At 44.5% G+C, this 22,281-nt stretch overlaps 1 protein-coding gene across 2 annotated transcripts in view; it reads right to left on the reverse strand.

The window, feature by feature from the left end:
* STAG1 (stromal antigen 1) overlaps positions 1-22,281 on the reverse strand; it is a 161,500-nt gene that overhangs the window by 63,527 nt on the left and 75,692 nt on the right. For both annotated transcript variants that reach the window (XM_027650696.1, XM_027650697.1), the window contains exons 6-8: positions 6,979-7,055; positions 3,145-3,349; positions 951-1,102 (exon numbers count right to left, since the gene is read on the reverse strand). In XM_027650696.1, coding sequence (XP_027506497.1) covers positions 951-1,102; positions 3,145-3,349; positions 6,979-7,055 — 434 coding nt within the window. The remainder of the gene's footprint in view (positions 1-950; positions 1,103-3,144; positions 3,350-6,978; positions 7,056-22,281) is intronic.

Raw genomic sequence — 22,281 nt, forward strand, 5'->3', positions numbered from 1 at the left:
TTAAGAACTGTGAAAACCAAATATAATTGTGTTAAGGATATAGGGGTAAAAAAAAAATACACAATTGTAATTATCCCCAAACAAAGACTATAAAGTCAAGCAATTCTGAGTCAAAGTTATACCTAAAAGAATCTAAGGTGCACACAGGAAAAGCACCCAGACATCCTTAATCACCACAGAGTAAAACTGTGGTGGAGGAAATATATTCAAAACTAATATATTAAAAACAAAAATTTTAATCAAAGTCACATAAACTTCAATTTTTCAATCACTCTCATGAGTTTTACTTGGCATCTTTACAGATTATGGCTGTTTGCCTGTATATGTATTAATTTTCTAATTGTCACCTTTAAGTTTCTTTTAAGGACAACTCTAAAGTGAAACTTCCTATGATATAGTACTTTAAATTATTTAGAGATGATTACAGCAACCTTCTAATGGTTTTTCTCCCCTAATGCCAGACTGGTACTTTTGAAAAGTAACTTCAATGTCTCCCCAGCTTCTTGCCCCTGAGCCCAGGTTCTACAGCCCCACTGCAGTGTTCCTTGAAAGCAGCTCCAACAAGAAGCAATAATGAGACACTATGGAATAACTGCAGGGATCAGAGGGAGAAATGGGCAGTGCAGGGAGGGACAATGTGATCCTCTTGTCAGAATCTCTTTGCATAATCAGAGCAGTCACTACTTACAACTTGAGACTTCCTGCCTGGTCATACAGAGAAGCCTGAGAACAGGAATCATCCTGTGAGTGCAAAACAGGCACAAACTCAGCTGAATGTATTCACACAGGATTTAATGTAGCCCAAGTAATAGGTCTGAGGTCACACAAACACCACTGCAGAACTCATCTCTTTCTCACTATGGCACTCGAGTCACAAACCACCCTGGGCTTTCTGTTGGAGGGAATGCACTTGAACAGGCAAAAAAAAAAAAAATCATCTTTTCACTTGCCTCTTTTCTTTTCTGAAGCAGCAGCTCCAACCTCTCATTAGCTCTTTTGCCAATCATTTTGTTCCTCTCAGCTTCATACTGCCTCTGTGTATTATCCTGATGGATGCTCAGGTTTAAGGCAACATTCACGAGAGCAGTCATAAGCTTCATAGCTGCAAAGGCAGAAGACAGAACTTGAGTCTTTACCTGTAATCAGAGCTAAAACCCCCATTTCCTCAGCACATCCACACTCTCAGCAAACACCCACCTCGCCCTGGCACAAAGCCATCTGGAAAGCAACCTCACCAATGCAGAAGAGAAGCTGCTCTGACTTATCTTGCTACTGCTCAAAGCTGGGAACCCACAGGTACTCCTTGCCTTAAGTTTCTTGCTACAGTGAATAATTTCTCATTCAAGTTGACTGGCACAGAGGAAAACTGAAAACAAGGACCTTAAAAACACTCCTTCCAGAACTGAAATTCTACAAGTAGATTTTCATAAACTTGATCAAGACTGAGCTCCACGGCATCATGTGGACCTCTGCTCTGCAGGACAGCAGCATAATTACATGTGCAAACACAGCTTGAAGGTAATCTGCAGAATCAAAACAAAGCTCTCAAGCTCGTTAAAACAAGCAAACAAATAAGTAAATGTCGCTGGTATTGTCACTGGTAAGTGCTGGAGATCTCTGGCAGGTCCTGTTCCCAGCACGCTGTCAGGTACAGTGTAACTGATGCAGTAACTGAAGTGAGTTGGGATAACTTTGGCTTTAGCTTCAGCTTTTCCTTGCTACAAGTTTCCAGCTACACAATCCATTCCAAACAATGGGAACTCCTTCTTCCACACAGTAGAGGCCCTGGGTAACATCTCAAACGTGTGGTGCTGCTTCCTGCCTTTTCAATCAAACCCCTCATACTTTCTAAACATCCCATGCAGGGATGGACCAACCAGTCCAAGGGAGAGGGCACAGCCCCCACTCCATAAACTCTTCCCTACGAAACAATCAACCCCAATCTGAGCAAATAGCAAATCAAAATCCCCTAGAATTGCAGATGGCATCAGATGGAAAGGGATACAGTTTAAATAACAGGTAGGTATTTCCAGCAGGTTACCTGTGGCTCAAATAGTGTTCACTTTTGAATGCTCCACTTGTAGAGGAAACTCTAAACCTGGAAGGTTTCACCTGCATAATTCAAGGTTTTATCAGCCCATTGCTGAGTAACATGAAAAGCACGAGGGGATGGGTTTACAAGAGTTCAGTCACTGTGAGCTGAAGGTTTGGGGTTTCAATTTTAAAATCAAACTCCACTCCAGATTTGAGTTGTTTTTTCAGTATCACTGGAAATCTGCCTCTTGCTTCAATTCATAAAGAAAGATGAAATTGTAAACAAATTCTGACTGACTCTGTTGGACACTGGGTATTACACTCAGAAACTGAGCAAAATTGTATGAGGCTGATTGTGGAAAGACTAAATCAGTAACAAATATTGGCTGTAGCAATATTCAGATTCTGACACATTTCTGTAAAGGTGAACCTTGCAATAAAATGTGTTCCTTGTCACCTGACATGGCCAGCTTTAGGCACCAACATCCAAGCCTGGTATTACTTTGTAATTGGAGAAAAACACTTACTTGTAGAGAGCAATTCATCCATCTTACAGCAGACATAGAGGTCTAATGAAATACACTCTAGAAAAGCCTATTCCTATCTAATGCTGCACCCAGGGCTCTCCCTACATGCAGGCAGCTGCATGAAAGGTGTGGTGTGTCTGGAGCCCTTCACCCTTGGCCCAGTGCTCCCAAACCTAACACTTCTCCAGAGTGAAGGTCAGACTGTTCTCATCGGTGGACAGAAATTCTCTGATAATAAAATTGTCTTGACACTCCTTAAGAATGAATTTGTACTCCAAAATACAAAATTATTAAGACATTCTATACAACAAAGGAACAACTAATAACAAACCACAAGACATAAGCACAGCACTTCTGATTCTGAGGATCCACTGGAGATCCCTGAGACTCAGTGCCCCACGTACTCCTTTCCAAACTAACAAGTGTATTTTGAGTACAGCTGTACCATACATGGTCCCTGGCTTTGCTCAAGCTTTCCACAGTTCTAAGTGCTGGTCAAATCCCAGCCAAGGCAGGAGGAGCTCTCCCGGTGCCTCAGCAGCAGCAGTTCCTGTGCAGCAGCTGCCCCCGAGCTCTCACTTACCAGCCAAGGTACTGGTGTGCCTGAAGGCCCTGACCTGGGAGTCCGAGAGCCCTGTGAGCAGGGAGATCACCGTGTCCATCATGTACTCGTCGTAGATGATGCTGTACTGGCACTGCCGGATCAGGACCCCGATGAACTCGCAGAAGTTGGAGCGGAATTTCTTCCACTGGGGCCCGGGCATGGTGAGGGGATAGTCCCCACTGTCCTGCAGGGCAGGGAAAGCAAAACAGGGAGTGCTGAGGGTCTGCCCATTTCAGTTATTTTAATGTTGTTGTAGCCATCCTGGGCTGAATTTCTAAGCTCGTGTTCCTTCAAGCCAAGGAAGAATAACAAATAAACCCCACATTATTCTTCAATAAATGGGGAACCTCGGGGGCACAAACTCACTTTTGCAAAGACTTCATTGTAACTGTTTTACACTTGCACTATTGGCTCTATATAGTCCAAAATATGTATCCAGATTCAATTCTTTTCCTTGTGTCCTGGGTTAGGAAGTGGGGGGAAAGCATGAGAAAGGAATATTTCCAACTATTTAAGGTCAAAACCTAAAGAAAAGCTTGTGTAATTGAAAGCTGTCACTCTCCAGCCCCACTTCAACTCCAGGTTAATATTCTATTCAGCTGGCTGCCCCTCCCCACAGACTTTGCTTTGCTCAAGTTTACAGTTGAGATCTTTTCAGAAAGTAAACACTGCTCTGTTTTACCTTATAAACATAGCCTTTTCCTAGAGGTAAAGCTTGCCTTCTGACAGAGGAAATGGAAATTTTACTAGAGATTCATCCACTCCATCTTCAAAAAGCTATTACAAGACTGGAGTAGGCATGTGAACACTCAGTTCCTTTAACTCCTCTCCAAGTCTGCCCTGACTGTTCTCACTTCACTGTACAAACTGCATTTCAGTGAGACCAGCCCCACAGAATTAGAACATGCTTTTTGCCCCTTCCCTGAAAAAGCCTGAATACCACCTCCCTGGCCACCTGGTTTGTAAGCCAATTCCAGATTATCCAAACCATCAGGGCAACAATGCTCCAGCCTCAATCTCTCCCCCAGGATAAGAAGTCAGTAGTACCAAAGTTAAATCCATTTGTACATATTCATTCTGTGTTTTTGTGCAGAACAAGCTCTTTGCTCCTCAGGACATGTCGTACTGCCCAGACTGAACCATGTAAAGGTGGTAATGTGGGTGTAGAGGAGCTGCAATCAAATAACCTTGTACTTAAACTTTATCTATTACATTCCTCTGCAGCAAAACCCCTGCCTCTCAAATTTAATCGAATCCCACACATTTCAACCACACCAAAATGATCTGATGGACCTCTGCACATGAACTTTGGTACATAATTACACTTTCTAGAGGTGGGGATATGCAGAGTTTTGGAGCAGCTCCTCAGAATCTCCAGGGCTGTGTGTAACTCCTCACAGATGTGGGGTGTATTTTTACCTGCAATCACAAATCACACAACCCTTTCAAAAGGCTTCTGGAGACTGCCCCGAGAACACCTCACTTGGCTGAAGTGGGAAGAATGAATTTACAGTAAAACCCATTTAGTGGATCTTTTATTGTTTTACACCAATAAAAACATGACACATTAGTGACACTGATGTGATACTTGATGGTCCAACACTCAGAGAAGTCAAAGCAAACCAAGTCTTTGTTCACCTGCTAAACTCTAACACAAGAATTATGAGGCAATCCACCTTCAAAATGCCTCTGCTCATAAGCCAAGCACCCAAACAGTGGAGCCAATCGATGTCCATGGAATTCCCCGCCTCAAACTGAAGTTGTGGCAGCAATGAAGAGTTATTTCCATCATTTAAATCCTGCACAGGCATTGCTTCATTCATGAGGAGGGAAATCAGTGCTTCAATCCCTGCCCTAAATGCAGCAACTCGGGCTAGCAGCCAAATGATTCCTGCAGCACTGAGGGAACAACGGGACAGTTGGGATTTCTGGGCTACTGGCAGAGGTGTCACAAGGGAAATGCCAACAGATAATCCTAGAGGACAAAATATTCACCAAGTTGCAGTCTAAGACTAACAACTTGATGCTTTTATACTAAACCCCACAAATTCTCTCACGAATCCACTCAAGTGTTAAGGCAGAAGCCACAGTTGTTAGACTGTAAAAGCTCTGAGAAGTTTTAGGTAATTGAGAAAGAAAGCTCATGCACCCTGCAACTCTCTGAGACATGCTGCTCTTAGGTACATTCATGCCCTGCATAAGGAAGTGGTTGTTTCTCCTTTGAGAAACAACTTTGACAGTTTTTGAAAAGTGTTTTTGAAAAATACTTTCTTCCATCAACTGTGGGACAACCTCCCCTTGGGCAAAATCAAAGTTCTTTGGCCTTTGGACAGTGCACTGGTCCCTTATTTTGTATGATGGGACTGGACTATGCACCATATCCAATGCTGGTTTTTAAATGACCCAAGTAAAATTTAAACTACACCACTGCATTTTAATAACTCTTCTTGGTGATGTTTTAAAAAGCAAAAGTAATTTAGCCAGAATGCAGCATGAATTGATACAATCCTTTGGCTCATCACTGGACACCCAAATTTTATTCTCTGTCCATGCACACAAACTGCCTGAACACCTGAGCACAGCAAAGGAGCACCCCATGGCTGCAGTCAGGTGTTCAGTGAAACACCTTCTACTGAAGGCCATGAACAAGATGGAAATCATGCAGAAGGAAATCCTGAGAAAGAGTGGTGCTTCTATTTATAGTTTTCCTGCTTAACTTTCTGAATCACAGCCTTGGCATTCCATTTAGAATTGATCAGACAGACACTGCTGTCCCACAGAAAATTCCTGTTTCAGCATTTGTTTTCCTCATTAAATAAAAGGAACACTCAGAATATCCAGCTTTTTATACGTGAAAATCAAAGGAAACACGGTTTGAAAACCTCAAAGCTAAAAAGTATTCACCATTAGGAACATGTTTATTTGGACAGAAGACACACAGTCTGACTTGTAACACACTTGTTTTCAACTAAATGCTTAGATCTCTTGAAAGAGCACTTCTTTCTGCATCACTGTTCCAAAATGGTACTTTTCATGTCAAGTTCCTATTTGGTTTAAATTGCCATTTCAAATGAACAGACTATTATTTTGCACACAGAAAACAGCCCAATGGTGCCAGTGCTGCAGTCCTGTCTGAGGGCTCTGCCTGTCTCAGGGCCCTGCAGTTCTTTGTTGTATGGTGGCACTTCCAGGAGGTGACTGTCAGGGCCCAGAATGGCACTGCCAGGGGCAGTGGGATCAGAGCTCCACAGTTTCTCCTGTGCTCCTCTCCCTGAGCTCTCCCTGATCCAGGAGGGACACACACACAGGAGTGTCTCCAAAGCCACATAAAGATATCCAGGAGGGTCTCCATGGGTCCAGCCCAGGGCTCACACGGTCCCAGGTGGTTCCTGCACAGTCAGACCTGGCTCTGTGACACCCTGGAGTGAGCCTGCTCCCTGCTTTTGTGTGACACTAGACTTCTGACCTTAAAATGCCTAATTCCCAACTTTTCAGTACCAGTATTTCAGATGCAGGGCTTATCCAACCCACGGCACTGACCTGTCAAGGTGAGTGACTATAACCACCTTTCAAATTATTGTATTACTTGTTGGTTGTTCATTATAAATAATACTATTTATCTCTTTCCTAAAGCTCATGCTGGCTTGTTATTCCTCATCCAACAGCAAAATTCTCTGCTTTGCTTGTCAGTGCAATTTCCCATACTGAGACATTGCTTTCCCACTGTTTTTTTGCCCATTGCATTTTTAATTTAGGATAGAAGTATACAGTAATATATTTCATAATAATTAAAGAATTATTTGTATACTCTACCTCATCAAATTCTTCTGTCATTTTCCTTATGATTTCTGCATTTTGCATGTTCCTAAACATTTCAATTCTTACTGTACCTGTAATGTAGTGAAAGAAAAACAGAAGTTAACACAACCCATTTTTGGAACGTCAAAGTCTCATTGCTGTCCTGCTGCTAAAGGAACAGCTCAACAATACACACAAGAGTATGGAGTGCAACAATAACAGGAATGCTTTGAACAAGGCTGTCTCTTGAAGAAATGGGTAAAAAGAAACTATTTGTCCTGTAATGTGCTTTCAAACCAGGAGTTAGTGACATTTCCATCTTTTCCTCTTGGCAGCCAAGCCAGTGCAAGGCAGCAGCGCCAGCAATGGGGACTCGTGTCCTGGTTGCAGGTGCCAAGTGTTTTCACTTGGTGTGCAGAATCAAAAGAAGCCCATGTTCCAGTTCCAGCTGTGCCCTCTGTGTGCCCAGCCCTGGATCCCAGATGCCCTGCTCTCTGTGCAGAGACAGGCAGTGATGGCAGTGCCCAGCTGAGCCCCAGTCCTGCCCATCCCAGGGCTCCCAGGCCAGCAGCAGCACCTGTGGCTGAGTCACTCCTCCCTCTGGATGCTGCATTCCCCCAGTACCCCAACAGCCAAGCTGATGGGATTAACTCTTCACTGGGAATCCAACCAAGCTTCCAAAATTGAAAATGTAACAACACAATGGCCATAAATGACAATTCTTGTGACATGATCCAAATTCAATCAGTACAAACAAAATACTTTGACCCTTGGAGCTAGAGACTATCTAAATACCCAATGACACCACCCAAGACAACAGAGAGACACTTTCTTTGCTGCTGCCTGATCTTCTCTTGGTCACTCCACAGTCTTCTTTTGTTAATGCAGGAAATGCAGAAAAATTAAGCAAACTGCAGAGCTACAAAATCCATCCCAACACCATTAACATCACAAAAGAGTAAGTCCCACAGCTTTTGCAGAAAGTTCAATTGGATTAATGATCCACTGCATGGCTTCAAAAATTCAAACCCTAACAGAAGCAGCTTAACAGTGAGCAGTATTATCCCTGTACAAGGGACAAATAAGGATAGTTTAAACATACTGAATATTACATGAATGTTTTAATTCTGGTATTTTATTCCTTGAAAAAGAAGCATTAGAAACATCCACATTTCAAAACATGCCAGCACAGCCAGAGCCTCTGTATGTTACTGGGAGATCAGTTTTCAACGCAAATTAAAAAGTGATTTCTTGAATTGGTTTTGCTTCTTCATGAAATAATATTTAATTGTTATCTGTTTCATACCGGGTAACACTGTCAACCTCAGTTCTGACGATGACAAATTTGTGCTTGGTGTTTCCATATTATTAATAAACAATTAGTAATGCAATATATCCATATAAAACCAGGAGCCCAAGAAAATACCATCATGTGACCACTGAAGGTGTGTTTTATCAGCTCAGAAATCACCTGTACACGCAGATATATTTTAGTATTTCCCCCACCACTGAGAGTTTTGCTTTGATCAGGTGCAGCAAGTTTCCCAGTATGTCTCAGTACTGATACAGACAGGTGTTCTTGGAAACCCCCCTCAGGTGCAGGAACCCCCTTTCTGTCCCTGCCTGCTGCATCTGCTGCTCTTCTCACTGGCAACACAGCCCTCAGTCAGTCAGTGATCTCCTGACCTTTGTTATTTTACTGCTTTAGAGCCCTGATCCCAGTTTTATTCCTATCTGTTTATGACTTTTCTTAATAGCCTGGAACAGCTTCAGTTTCTGTGGGATCATGGCCAGGCTCCTCCCTTTGCGTGCCCAGACCTGACAGAGCACCAGCTCCATGCTGGGCACCCCAGGGTTTCCCTGATCACCTGCAGGGTTACAGGTGAGGCTGGGGGGATCCTACACCCACCCCCCCAAACAAACACTGGCTCAGTTCTTTGGGAGAGGGATGAAACCACTCCTGACACCTCCCAGGGGTGCTGGGGTGCACAAGAGCTCAGCTCTGCCAGGGGAGTGCCAGCAAACATTGAAGGAGTGGAGATGAACAGCACTACCCACTCGCTGTCAGGTCTCCTTCCTTCCTCCACCTTCTACAGCAAAGTTTACAGGAGGCAGAATGAGAGTTTCTACTTACCTGGCAGTGGGCACCTGAAGCCTTTTCCTCCCACCACCTTCCCCCCCCAGCCAAAACACAGGCCCACTGGCTTTGCTGGAGCACTCTGCAAATGGGCTGTGAAAGCTCTGCCCACAGCAGGTTTCATGGTGTCATCACCACATTCCCACACTGCAATGGGCAGCAACATTCAGAGTTCCTGCCATTAGTGAAAAGTAAAACTCTACCATTTTAAAGTGAACCCTTAAAACAGAACAGATTTTCTATAGAATACAATCGAAGGAGTGGAATGCACCCCCACAGTCTCTGCCTTACTCATGCTGCTGCCAGTCTTCTATCCTTTTCTAAGCTGAGTTTTACCTCTATCCTGAAGCTCTCACTCTGTATTTAGTGAATAGGATCTGAATTGTCTTAGTTCACTAGAAGTTGAGAAGCCTATTCTTCTTCAGGACTAAGTTCTCAGTTCAAACCTATTCACATACATTGTGTTTTAAGAAGTCTTCTCTTTGACATGTAAGTCCATATCCTTAATTACCAAATTCCAGTTTAACTTTCAGCTAAGGCAGGTACCAATTTAATTTGTCAATAATTAATCATACCACCCAACCCAGCCTGTAAAAGTGCAGAGAAAAAACCCATACAGAGGACACAACTTTATTTCAAAGAGAGAGACTAAAAGGGCCTATACAAAACTGGATGAAAAAACCCCTAAACTGTGGACAAAACAAAATATTTCCAGGAGACATAACACACCATGTACTCAGTGACTTCAGGAGAGTGAGAAGAATAACCAGTTATAACAGTGAGCCCTGCAGAAGAGAAGAAACAATAGACCTCCAAGAGCTTTGCAGGGTGTGTAAGCCCTGGAGCTTGAGCACCAACCAGCCTTTCATCCTGGGAGTTACAGAGGGGACCCTCTGGATGGGGGTTGTCCCATGAGCACCTTTCCTCCCCCAAACAGGAGTTCCCAACTCCCTGGCCCCAGGGAACAACCCTACACCAAATGCTGCACTCCAGTGTTCTCCTGCAGGAAAGGGAAGGTCAGATGACAGACCAGGCCACTGCACAAGTGGGACTCCAGCTCCAGCAGTGCCCAGTTCTTTACACACTGCTAATGACACCCAGTGACTGGGTGGGAAATGGCCTCCTGAGACCTAAATCCCTGCTGGCACTGAGCTCTACCCTCTGCAGCACACTAACTACACCTCAGAGTCAGTCTGCATCTCTGTGCCTTTATTCATGGAAGCTACATGGCAATTCCAACCCTTCTCTTTGGGACCACCTGCCCACGCTGAGTAAGCTGCAAGAAGAGCAGTGGGAAAACTGCAGCTCAAGAGTGAAGGCAATGGATATAAAATAAACCCCCAGCCTCGTGCTAAAGGAGGATTAATAGTGGGACCTTACATTCATGTGACTGGTTAGTATCTCTCCACCACACAAATTGGAAAAACAGCAGAAAGATTTATAAAGGCATGGAGATGAAGACACCAGAAGATTTGCCCTGGAAAGGATCATATGAAAAAGGTAGTGTGCTCTTTTGCATCAGCTCCAAGTTGCTAGTGGGGATCAGAGCACTGAGAATTAATCTGGGCTGCTGGAACTGTCAAGAGAGGGCAAGTTTAATAAAAATCTTGCAAGGATGGATGGTGATTACAGAATTGCTGGATGGGCAGTATTTCTCTCCCTTAGTAACACTCAATGTGCATCTCTTATACCTTTCTCCCCACTTGGAACTTAGATCATAAGAAAGAATCCACTTCTCTAATGCCCATCAGTGCAGTTTTTCATCATCTCAGAAGTGGCAGTGACAAATCTCCACGTGAAAGACAAACAAAGGCTGAAGTCGAAGCACCTGGAGCAGGTTTTTTCTCACTGCTCAGCCTGGGCCATGGTCCCCTTCTGTAGCACTTCTGGTCCCAGAACAGAGCTGCCTGAAGCTCCCCACAAATTACTCAGGGCAGCACACAGGTTTGTTTTCTGTGCCTTGCTCATGCTCACAAATGAACACTGTAGAAGCTCTTCCCTCATTGGAATCAACAGGCATTAATCACTAATCCAAATGGAAGCACTACTGGCAAAGCCAAAGCACATCCAAGGAGATGCTGAGACCCCCAAATCCCACCAGGGATCCCGACTTTCTATGGATTTCTGTGCTGGAAAACTAAAAGTCTTTACTGAACCCAGAAGTCAGGACTCTAGAGAGAAGCCAACCTAAGCACTTTGTTGAACTTCAGCACACAAAGGAATAGAAGAGTTTTTGTTGGTGTATTCCCCAAGTCTTCCTGCAGCAGGGACTCCACTGCTGCCAGTGAAGCAACATTCAAAAGCCAGAGTTCCTCAGAGACACAGACCCAACTCATCCTCAGAGCAGCTTTCAACAGTGAACTCTTACTGAATAAATCAGCAAGAACCCCAGTGGGAGAATAACTACAGTCCTGTGCAAGTACAACCTTATCAAACAAGAATCACAGACAAATGTTAAATAGAATTCTAATGGTTCACCCAAGTCTCCTCTCCTACAACAGAACTGAAACAAGTATCTGTCAGTTCCCAAAATATGTTTGAATGTGTTCTCTGAAATCTGTTTGCAATGTTAAGGCCTCACACACAATTCACCAGGGAAGGTGCCCTCTCCTGCTGCAGCCCAATTCTCTAACTGACCTTCTGCTTATTCATTTACCTACCAGAAGAGAATTTTGTTGCCCTTAACTGTTTTGCATATTTGATGCACTACTCTGATTTTGTCCATCGAGTTTCTGCAATTCCTGAATCTTTACCTCTGATCATTTGATTTTTCACATTCCATGATGGTTTTCAGACTGTTGCACAGCCCATGACTAAAACAAGTAGTTCTCTTGCTATAATTCTCATTCCTCCTTTGCCTTAGGTTATTTTACACATGAGTCTAGAATAGAATTTTTGGAACAGGAAACTTTTTGTTTTCCTGGTTGTGTTTCCCACACAGAACTTATATATATTTTCAGTACAGTCTCTTCCTCTTTTGAAGATCATTATCATTGTTTTGCCCTTCATTTGGCTCTCACAGAACTAGGAATATTATTATTCTAATGCCTGGGCTCATTTAAATTGCCATCCCAATGATGAGAATTACTGGAGGAGAGTGTTTTCCATCTGAGTTTTTCTCCTTCTGTATCAAAACCTTGTCACCACAATTCACTGGAAACCCTTAACTTGCTCTACTCCTTGATGACACCTTCCTGGTTTAACTCCCTTCATCTCCCAGCCCCCTGCACCTCATGCACCTCAATACACCGAGGGAGAGCAGCAGTGCAGCCTCTGTCTCTGCCCTTCCTGCCTTGCTGGCTCACAGTCCATCCTACAGACCACAGGACCTGTGCACAGCAGGAGCTCCGGCTTCCCTCCCTGCTGGCACCACCCAGACATGTTCAAGAAGGTTCTCCTGGATTTCAGAACAAAGGGAAATGTTACACAGGACAAGGATTTAGTGGCAAGCTCCTTTTGCAGAATTTTCAGATCCTGATTTTGCTAAAAATCCTTCCCAGCAATCTTCTGGAATTAAAGACTAGGAAAGTCACTACAGAGAACTCCATTAGGGTCACCAAGTTTATGGCCACGTGTCATTAAAGCTGAGAAAATCTGAAAGGAAATGCTGACTCTGGAATGAGGAAACTTTGGTTGCTGGAGTCCTCCCACCATCCTGAAGGGCCCTTTGGTGCCCTGTGCTCCCACTGCCTGACTGCCACCTCCAGTCCCCACCCTGGGCTCATCCCATGGCCACAGTGACACGTTCATACCACATACACTGTCAGTGACTGAGGCACAAACAGGCACACTCCCAGGGAACACTCCTAAAGCATTTGGAATTCTACCTCCTTCATTACACAAGGCTCAGAAATCCATTATTGCAATGGTTTACGTAACTTGTACGTAAGGAAGGAAACGCTTCTTCCTTACTGTCATTCAGAAAATCAGCTGAACTGTTTCTGCTGGCCTTTCACACCAAATTCGGGCTAAAGGGAAACATCTCGCCCAGTATGGACACCTCAATTGACAAAAAACTTTAGTTTTAGGGATGAGGCCCAGCCAGGGTTTATAAAAGGCAGGTTCTAATCTCCTCCTGTGACAGGGTGACCTGCTCAGTGGATGAGGGACAGGCTGTGGATGTGCCTACCTGGACTCCCGTGGAGCATTTCCCACAGTGTTCTCCTGGAGCCACTGGCTGCTCAGGGCTTGGCTGGGGGCACTGTTCCCTGGGTAAGCACTGGCCCAGGGCAGGGTGGGGAACGGGGCTCCGGCCAGGGAGACCCACACGTGGGTAACTGGGATTGCTGTGCTGGACAAGACTGCTGGGCCTGCTCAAGGCTGATGGCATTTCTGGCAAGTCGTGCTTCACAAACCCCCTGCAGCTCCAGGAGGCATCAATAACCAGATAAAAGTCATACAGTTAGGAACACATGGACATTTTCAAAATTCTACAATGATCTCCTTCATATTTTCTGAGAGGAGTTAATATATAGTAAGCACAGGCAAGAAAGTTTTCGTATTAAAAGGCAGGAAAACAAAGACAGCAAAAATGGTCAGTTTTCAGAACAGAATGAACCTATCAAAAAATCTTTCTATGTAAAGTGCTTATAAAATAGGTTACATAGCAGATATAAATGCTTTGAAAGACAGGATAATAATGGAGCAGACAGTTTGCTGGTGACAGAATTCTTTAGAATAGCCAGAATGACAGCTGAGAGCCAACACTGTCGAAGGATTTCAGAGCCATGAAACCCATAAATTGGCAAATAAAGCTCTTCAGGAAGAAAGCATGCTGATTCCACAGACTGCTAGCAGAAAAAGAAGTAGGCTACATAATTCAGTGCATCAGAAATGGTACACTCCATGTGCTCAAGTCTTAGAAGTTTAATAAAGGAAACTTCCTTGCTCTGGGTGTAAGGCAGGTGATGCTGTTTTGCTCTACAGCATTTGCATTTGGGAAGTGTGAACTGCTTTGCACCCCCACGTTCATGTCACTGAGTACCAAGTAGCCAAATAATTAATAATCAAAGACATTAAACTTGCAATCTAGTATTTGTACTAAATTATTTCACAAAACAGATCTTCTCAGGCTTTGATGGCTTGAAGAACAATTCTCACATGGCACCCCCCTTTTTGTCAGACCTGAACAACAGTAAATGCTGTGAACATGAGTGAAAAGCTCAGGAGCCTTTGCTGCCCCAAAGGCAGCAGTTTGTTCCTGGGAATGTCTTTTGCACCTGGAAGCATCCAGAACCTCCATCATCCTGCAGGCACACCCTGCCCTGTCCTGCCTCAGTCAGTTCACTGTGCTGAGAAGGCTGTGAGCAGCGAGGACACTCAGGCTTGAGGAGAGAGGCAAAGCACACACCCCAGACATGCTCCTCGGAAACTTCCCCCTGTTCCCCCAGTGCTGGTGCCAAGATCCCTTTCTGGGAGCCACTGACAGCTGCAGCTTCCTGCCCATGAGCTGTCAGGGGATGTCTGGGAACGTTCCCTGGGGATGTGATGGAACACAGGGTGACCCAGGGAGCTCTGTACCCAGCAGTGTGCACGGGGTGTCGGGAGTGCTGCAAGCACAAGGCATCATGAGATGAACGTGGCCTGTGGCAGCAGCTCAGGGTGTGCTGGGCTGCAGGGCCAAGCCACACTGGGATTGCTGGATTTAAAGCTGCTGGTGGATCTGTCAGCTCTTAACTCCTGTGTACCTTGCATGTCCAACACAACCTGCAGCTTACCTGTACACCCTTCAGAAAGGACATCATTCTGTCCCTAAAGCTGCTGCCTGATCCTTTTATCGGATAAGCCGAGATCTTTTTTGCAACACAATTAATAACTATCCCCCTATTTGTCATTCTTTACTGCTTGGGTTTTTCTCTCTAAATTTATATATCCTTTTGGAAGTGGGATGGTCCCAATTACATCCAATGCTCAAGATGAGGTGCAATGTAAGTTTGAGATATTTTTTCTAATACGTACACATATAAATGTGTCCTCTATTTCTAATTCTTACCTTGGCCTCTCAGAGCACTGCCAAGCACAGAGGTTTTATTTTCAGACTATTCTCAATGACAGTTTGCTCCAGGAGCAAACTGTGAGTAACTCCAGCTGGTCAGTGCCTGTGTGGAAGCAGCCTTTGGGTGCCTGCTCTTGGGAGTGACTCAAATCCAGCAATATAAACAGAGAGAGCTGGAGGTTGAGCTCAAAGTTAAGTGTAAGGTACAACAGTGTAAATATCTGGAATAAGTCCATTTAGGTGTATCTACCCTGAGTGTTTTTATCAAAAGCTGCTTTCACCTCTGCACTCCCCCATCAGCTGCCCTGGGAACATGCCCCCACCTCAGCTGCTCTCAGAGACAAGAGGGGCTCAGGGTGGGCCTGAGCTCTGCCCCCTCTCAGGGGTATCCTGTCTGTGTTAATACCTGACCTGAGGGTGCAAAGACAGCAGAGCCAGACACTTCCCAGGGGTGCCCAGTGACAGCAGAGGAGCCAGACAAGCCAAACAGGAGCACACTGATGCTGGGGAAGCAGTTCTGCAGCCAAGGGTGCAGTGACAACCCCGCTGCCATGGCTGACGAGAGGCCACAGGCACCATCCCTGTGCCCAGCCCCAGGGCTGGGCTGTGGGGGAGCTCCCAACATGCCACCAGTCCCTGCTGTGGGAACTGGGGCTTGGCACTAGGTGAATCTGCTTATAACACAACTTCAGGGGTGGGATAATGTAATAACCAGGTGTCTCTGGTTATAACACAACTTCAGGGATGGGATAATGTAGTAACAAAGGCCTTGAAAATATGCAACCTGTCAGATAAACACATTTCAGCTCAGAGCAAGTGCTTTGTACCACTACTGTACTTTCTACAATATTTCTGAGCAATTACAATAAGCCTCAAAGCAGTTTTTAAAATATTGAGTACTTCTCAAAGGAAAAGTAAAGGATTTCTGTTCCACCACACTGGAAGAGGTTCCACGTACTACAGATTCTTTATTATGCATTCTTCTGAATAGCTAAAACCCACAATCCTGGTGTCATTAGCACCAAGCTCTGACCAACTGAGCTCCTCTCAGGGGAGGGCAGGATCAGGATCAAAGGGATGTCTGCACTTGCAGTATCTCTCCAGTGCCCAACCTTATCAGCAATGGCACCACAGACTGCCCACTGAGCTCCAGGCATCCCAGAGCCAATCCTTACCTTTCAGTGTTCACCTCACCCCTCAGAGAGCCCCCAGGCCAAGTGAGACTGGAGATACAGAAACTTCTTTGAAACATCTTATATCTAAAACATTTGATTTCCTCCATTAAATGAAAGCCATCATCTACCTGCAATGTTTCTGTGATTTTTTCTTAACCTGAAAGAAAAAAATGAGACTTGGGTGCATTTCTGTCTGTAACTATGCTGCCTAATAAAGTCTGAATTATCTATTTAACCAAATCTGACTGATCTTGGATATAAAGTGTCCCAATAAATTTTACCAAAGCAGGTCAGTGAACAGAAGCCAAAGAGGTCACTGGGGCACAGAGTGAACCACGACCTCAATCTCTGTTAATCTCTCTCAGTCCCTGACTGAGCTGGAGACAGACAGGGACACTCACACTGTGAGTGCTGCTGCTTCAGCAAAAGCCTCAGCTGCAGCACAACCACCCCTTCCCCAGCACTGTGTCTGGGTAGCTTTTCTAGTTTCCAAAAGGTTCTTCCAAATCTGTTTAAGTTACATGGCCTTCAGAACTTCATCTCTCATAAAGGTTATCTGACTCTTCACAAGTATGTTCAACTGCTTTTGTGTAATTCAGTAAAACTGACCAACACAAATCCACTAGAAACCTCTCTTCATTAGTTCTGCTTCTCATGAAATCACTTATTTAGAGTGTATTAAAGACCAAGTATTTACTGTCAATGGTCTGTGAAAAGACAATGCAAAAATGAGCTGAGCTGGCTCAAGGCAATGCCTTATCGTTCCCTCTCTTCAGTTAAAAGGACATAAGATGAGAGGAGACCTCCTTTGTCACATAATTATTTTTCCTGTTTTGCTAGGGAAAAAAAAAATCTATTTTCCCTCAGCCCTTATCTCATTCCAATGTCCCTTTCTACTTTTTGACTGTCTGAAGACATGTATGGAGCTTTTTTTTTTTTTTAAGGAAGTACAAAGAATTTGAGAAATCCCATGCAAAAAAAAAAAAAAAAACCACCTAATCTTCAGGCTGAGAAATTCAAGCAGAAACTAAGAAGTGCCAAACTTCAGATGCTCTGTGCAACCTTGCTGCAGTGTCTTTGTGGACCCTGATGAGCCCCCAGGCTCCAGGCCTGGGCACTGTTCTGTGTGGCTTCACCAGCCCCAGAGAACAGCAGGATTTGGGAGGGGCAGGGGTTGTCCTATCTCTGCCATGTGTGCACGTCCTGCTGCAGCCAGGGAACCAGGGAGGGCAGAGCAGGAAGGGGTGGTCTCCCAGGAGGACTGATCAGGATGCTCCCCACTGCTATTTGCTTGCACTTCTGAGCTCCTGTAAGAGAACTTGAACAATTTAACCTATCTCAAAGCCAGTCCCTAACAGCACATTCTCCATTTTCCAGGCACCTTCCCTGCAGTCCCCTGGATGGATGCCCAGAAGTGCAGCACTCAAAGGACTGGAAAGTCCTGGGGGGTGTAAAACCCCGGAGCTTCAGGAAGGGGACGAGGCTTCACTCAGCCCTTCCTCACTGCTCAACAGAAGGGACAGGGCTCAGGCCCCAGCCCTGCTCTGTCCTCACAGTAAATGTGTATCTATCACACAGACTAACAGCTTCAAGTTCCCATTCCATGAACTTTAAGAAACCCAGGTGCTCTGAGCTTAGTCATTAACCGGTCTGAGGAGAAGGAGTAGGAAATCAATAACAGCAATGGTTTAAATGTGTCACATGTTATCTGAGAAACCTCCCCACAGGGAGTGGCACAGATACTGTATCTGCTGCTTTTGATATCAATGACTGGGCCTGGATTAGCTATTCCAGAGCAAAGACAGGACCTTCACTTACAAGGGATTTATAAAGAGATGAAACCCTACAGAAAAAAAAAAAGGCTGTGAGGAAAACTTTAATATTTTTTAAATTTTTGACTGGAACTTGGCTACGAAGGAAAAGTGAGAGGAAGCACCAGATCAAAAGTGAACTTAAAACAACACAATGAATATTTGCTCAACATGTTTTGGCATGGGTAAGAGAACAAGAGAGTACATATTAGAGTCAAAATGAGCAAAAGTCTGGATATGCTGCTAAAAATACAATGCAAGAGGGAACTGTCACCTCAGAACTGAGAGAAGACAAACTGCTGGAACACACACAGATCACAGCAAGTGTTGGCAAGACAAATAGAAGTGGAAATGTGGGAAAAGGAGCAGAAAACTGAGAAAGCTCAACATGCAACTTGTTCCTTAAGAGTGTATGTCTAAGATTCACTAAGGAGTGTTTGAGAGCAAAACATAAAACAGATACACCTGTATAAACTTAGTAATACTAGAACCTCAAAACTTTACATAAGTAATAAAGCAGCAAGTCCTGAAAAGAGTGCTGAAAGACAAATAGTAATAAACAGCAGCTGAAATACAAGAGGGAAGGAAGAGTCTGAGCACATTAATTAACACTAAGATAGTGGACTCAAGGGGGAAAATTAATCAAGTGCTGCTAAGGAAAAAGGAAAGGAGAAAAACACAGAGGAACACTGCAAGTAAGGCAGGCTGAATCAGGAAAATGCTTAAATCCTTATTTATAATCCTCTCAGACTGTTTTAGATCCTCTACCGTAAAAATTTTACGATCAGAAATAGTTGAAATTATGTATTTTGCTCAAGTTAAAAATGGCTGTGTAAACACACCATGTATTACCATGCCACTAATACCATCTGTTGTTGATACCCAAATGCAAGAGCCAGAATAAAGTAGCCACCTTCCTCACAGGAGCACAGGACAGTTGGGTTGGGAGGGACCTTAAAGCTCCTGTCAATGCCACAGGCAGGGACACCTCCCATGACCAGCTTAACCAGAGCCCCACAGCTCCTCTGGTTAGGTCTTACAGCTTGGTGGAAAACTCTTTAAAGTAGGAAAATACAGAGCAATACTCATAAAAGACTTTAACAGAACCTACACCTAATGTACTGATTTGTAAAAAACACTTAGTTCTCTCAATATTTTGTAAAAAACAAGAGCATTTTTTCCCCAGCTTTCAGCACTTTAAGCAAACTTTCCTTTAAGGTTTCCCAGCACTCCCTCTCCCCCACTGTCAGTTTAAGACATCTGGAAGTGCTAATATCAGGGTGTCTTTACTGTAACAGGCTCATATTTTAACCATGTTCAAGTTTAACCACAGTGCTGAATTTTCTGTACAGGACCCATGTTTTGGGTATAACTGCCTTCTCAGCTGTAACTCCCTGTCAACACAGACTGTGTTCAGTAACCCTGCCAGAGGGTAGGGTTAGGTGGGATATTGGGAAGAAACTCTTCCCTGGGAAGGTGGGGAGGCCCTGGCACAGGTTGCCCAGAGAAGCTGTGGCTGCCCCAGCCCTGGAAGTGTCCAAGGCCAGGTTGGACAGGGCTTGGAGCAACCTGGGCTAGTGGAAGGTGTCCCTGCCCATGGTAGAGGGTGGGACTGGATGAGCTTTGAGGTCCCTTCCACCCAAACCATCCTGTGATTCCATGACATTTAGTACTTTTTTGCTGTTATTACAGGCTGACAGGAGCTAAAAGCAATGCAAGGAGGAGAGAGGGCTGCCCATTTTCACACTCCTTGCCATCTCATGTTGTTTCCAGGAGATCAAAGTCTCAGAATACCTGAGGGTTAATGCATTTTTCACTACAGTGTGATGTCTCTCCCTGTTTCCAGGCAGAAGGAACTGCCAGCTTTGCTCAGCACAGGCAGCAGAGGGGAGCAGTCATGGGGGTGAGGAGTGTAGTGCTCCCCTTTCCCAAGAGCTGCCTGGTGTCTGGTCTGCCTTCTGAGCCCCAGGAAACGTGAGCCACTTCATAAGGTCAGTTCTGTGTGTACTGCCCTGAAAGCAAGCTGGGGGATATCCATCTGTGCACCTGAAATCTAGATCTACACCTAAGCACTGCACTTCAACTTATCTCATACCTTCACAGCTTGGTGCTAAACCTGGCCCATAGCATCCTTCTTGATTTTATAACCTACCATAACTGGGGCAAAGCCAATGCAAGTAAACTCAACTGTTAATACTGTATACTGAATAAATACAACTAACAACCATGGTGTACTAGAGTAATATTCATTACACTAGAATGTACCCTACTAATAGTACTTGACTACACAGTCTGAGATCAATTCACTTACTCTGAACATGTCAAAATTTTTCCTTCATTCCCCAACCTCTGATTGCTTTTTCTTCCTAAAACGAATTTTATATCCCAATCAAGGAGGAAAAAGAAATAATTATGGCATTACATACATAATATGCAGTGTAGCACAGCAGGGAAATCCCTGAGGAAAGTATCAGAGTGATAATGTGATATCCCAAGGTGACCTGACAATTTCCAGCCACAGGGTCTGGCTCAGGCCCAAGCAGTTCATACCCAGCAGTTGTAACCCTGCTCTGATAAAACCCTGCAGCAGCTGAACCAGCACTGCCCATATCAGCAAAGTGTTTACACCACAGATCTCAGTGCTGGGACCTCAGAAACTTGGGGCAGAAGAGGCTTCACACCCGAGAGAGCAGAGAAGAAAGAGGGCACAAGGATCAGCTCAGAAACATATCAATGGAGCTTCACTCCCTGATCTTAACTGATGTATTTTTAACACAAAGAAATAACTGCAACGAAATGGAATGGAGGGGTGAGAAGAGGGTTATGAGAAGGCTCTACAAAATTCCATGTGGGACAGAGGAAGTGTAGATGCAACTGTTTGTTACATCTCAAAGACGTGCCAAGGAAGTCGTCAGTGAACTATCAGAGAGCTCAATAAAGTGATTTTTCCACACAGCACACAGCTGAAGTATAATACTGCTGTTCCAGGCTGTCATGGAAACCAGGGGTAAATGGGTTGAGTCTTAGGTATCAAACTTGTCATGGGCCTGGGCTGGAACCTTCCCTGTTTGCCACTCTCCTGGAAGGGCTGCAAGTGGAGCAGAACAAGGACACACACGGTGTTCCAAAATCTTTACAGCTCAAGGGGACTCTCCCCCCACAAACAGTAGCAACAGAAGTATCTGTTTGACAGAAGTATACATAACTCCAACTGTAAACATGACAAATTAAACTCTAAGCCATGAATTTAGTTATAAACTGTCAAAATGTATGATATGAGAGAGAATAAGCTGTGTTTTGCACACCACAGCAGTAAGTGACATTTCTGCATCTCTGCATCACCACAAATCTTTGCCATTCTGGGGCCAGCCCCACAAGCCTGGAGTTTACAGAGGGAAAAAAGAAAAAATATTACATTATCACAAATCTTGAGAACAAAAAGCAAACTAGCTCAGCCTGGTTTTCTGCATCGTTATCATTAAGATTTGTAATGAAATCTTTGTTACCTTTGTAACTCAGATAAAGAACTCATGGCACTTTGAATCTCTTTCCTTAGTTAATCAGGACTTAAAATTCCAGTCTGTTACTGAAATATCCACAAGTGGTACCAGGACTGGCATATGTTTTCTTCTGTACATTAATGGAAAGGTTTACATCTTCTGGAAGCAAATGCAGTGGTGATTGGTTGAAAAGACAGTTCAACAGCTGCTTGGAAAACTACAGATCCAAGTGCTGCCAATTCACAAACTCCATCTCCTCATCCTTCAGAGCACAGAGATTCTGTGCCACTGGTCACTGCACCAATTCACCAAATTATAAACCAAGAGATGAAAACAAATGGGTTCCTTTCCTCTGAACCCAGACAGAGTGAGGTCTGCTGAGATTCTGTCAGTGCTGCCACCCCAGGATGAACGGATGATCTCTGGACAGGCACAGCAGTTGAACTCCTTTCTCCTCTCTCTCACAGCAGCTGGGGCAGTGCATGTGATTCTCTCCCTTGAGCTGACTGTGCCCCAGCAGTGTGTGCCCAGCCCAAAGCCCCTGTGTGCTGGGCTGCAGCCAGAGCAGGGTGGGCAGCAGAGTCAGAACCCACCTGCAGAACTGCCTCCAGCTCTGGGATCCAACAGAATCAGGACATGGAGCTCCTGGAGCAAGTCCAGAGGAGGCCATGGAGCTGCTCCAAGGGCTGGAGTCCCTCTG

Source organism: Corapipo altera, unplaced genomic scaffold (assembly GCF_003945725.1).
Source record: "Corapipo altera isolate COAL_440 unplaced genomic scaffold, ASM394572v1 54, whole genome shotgun sequence".
Lineage (NCBI taxonomy): Eukaryota > Metazoa > Chordata > Aves > Passeriformes > Pipridae > Corapipo > Corapipo altera.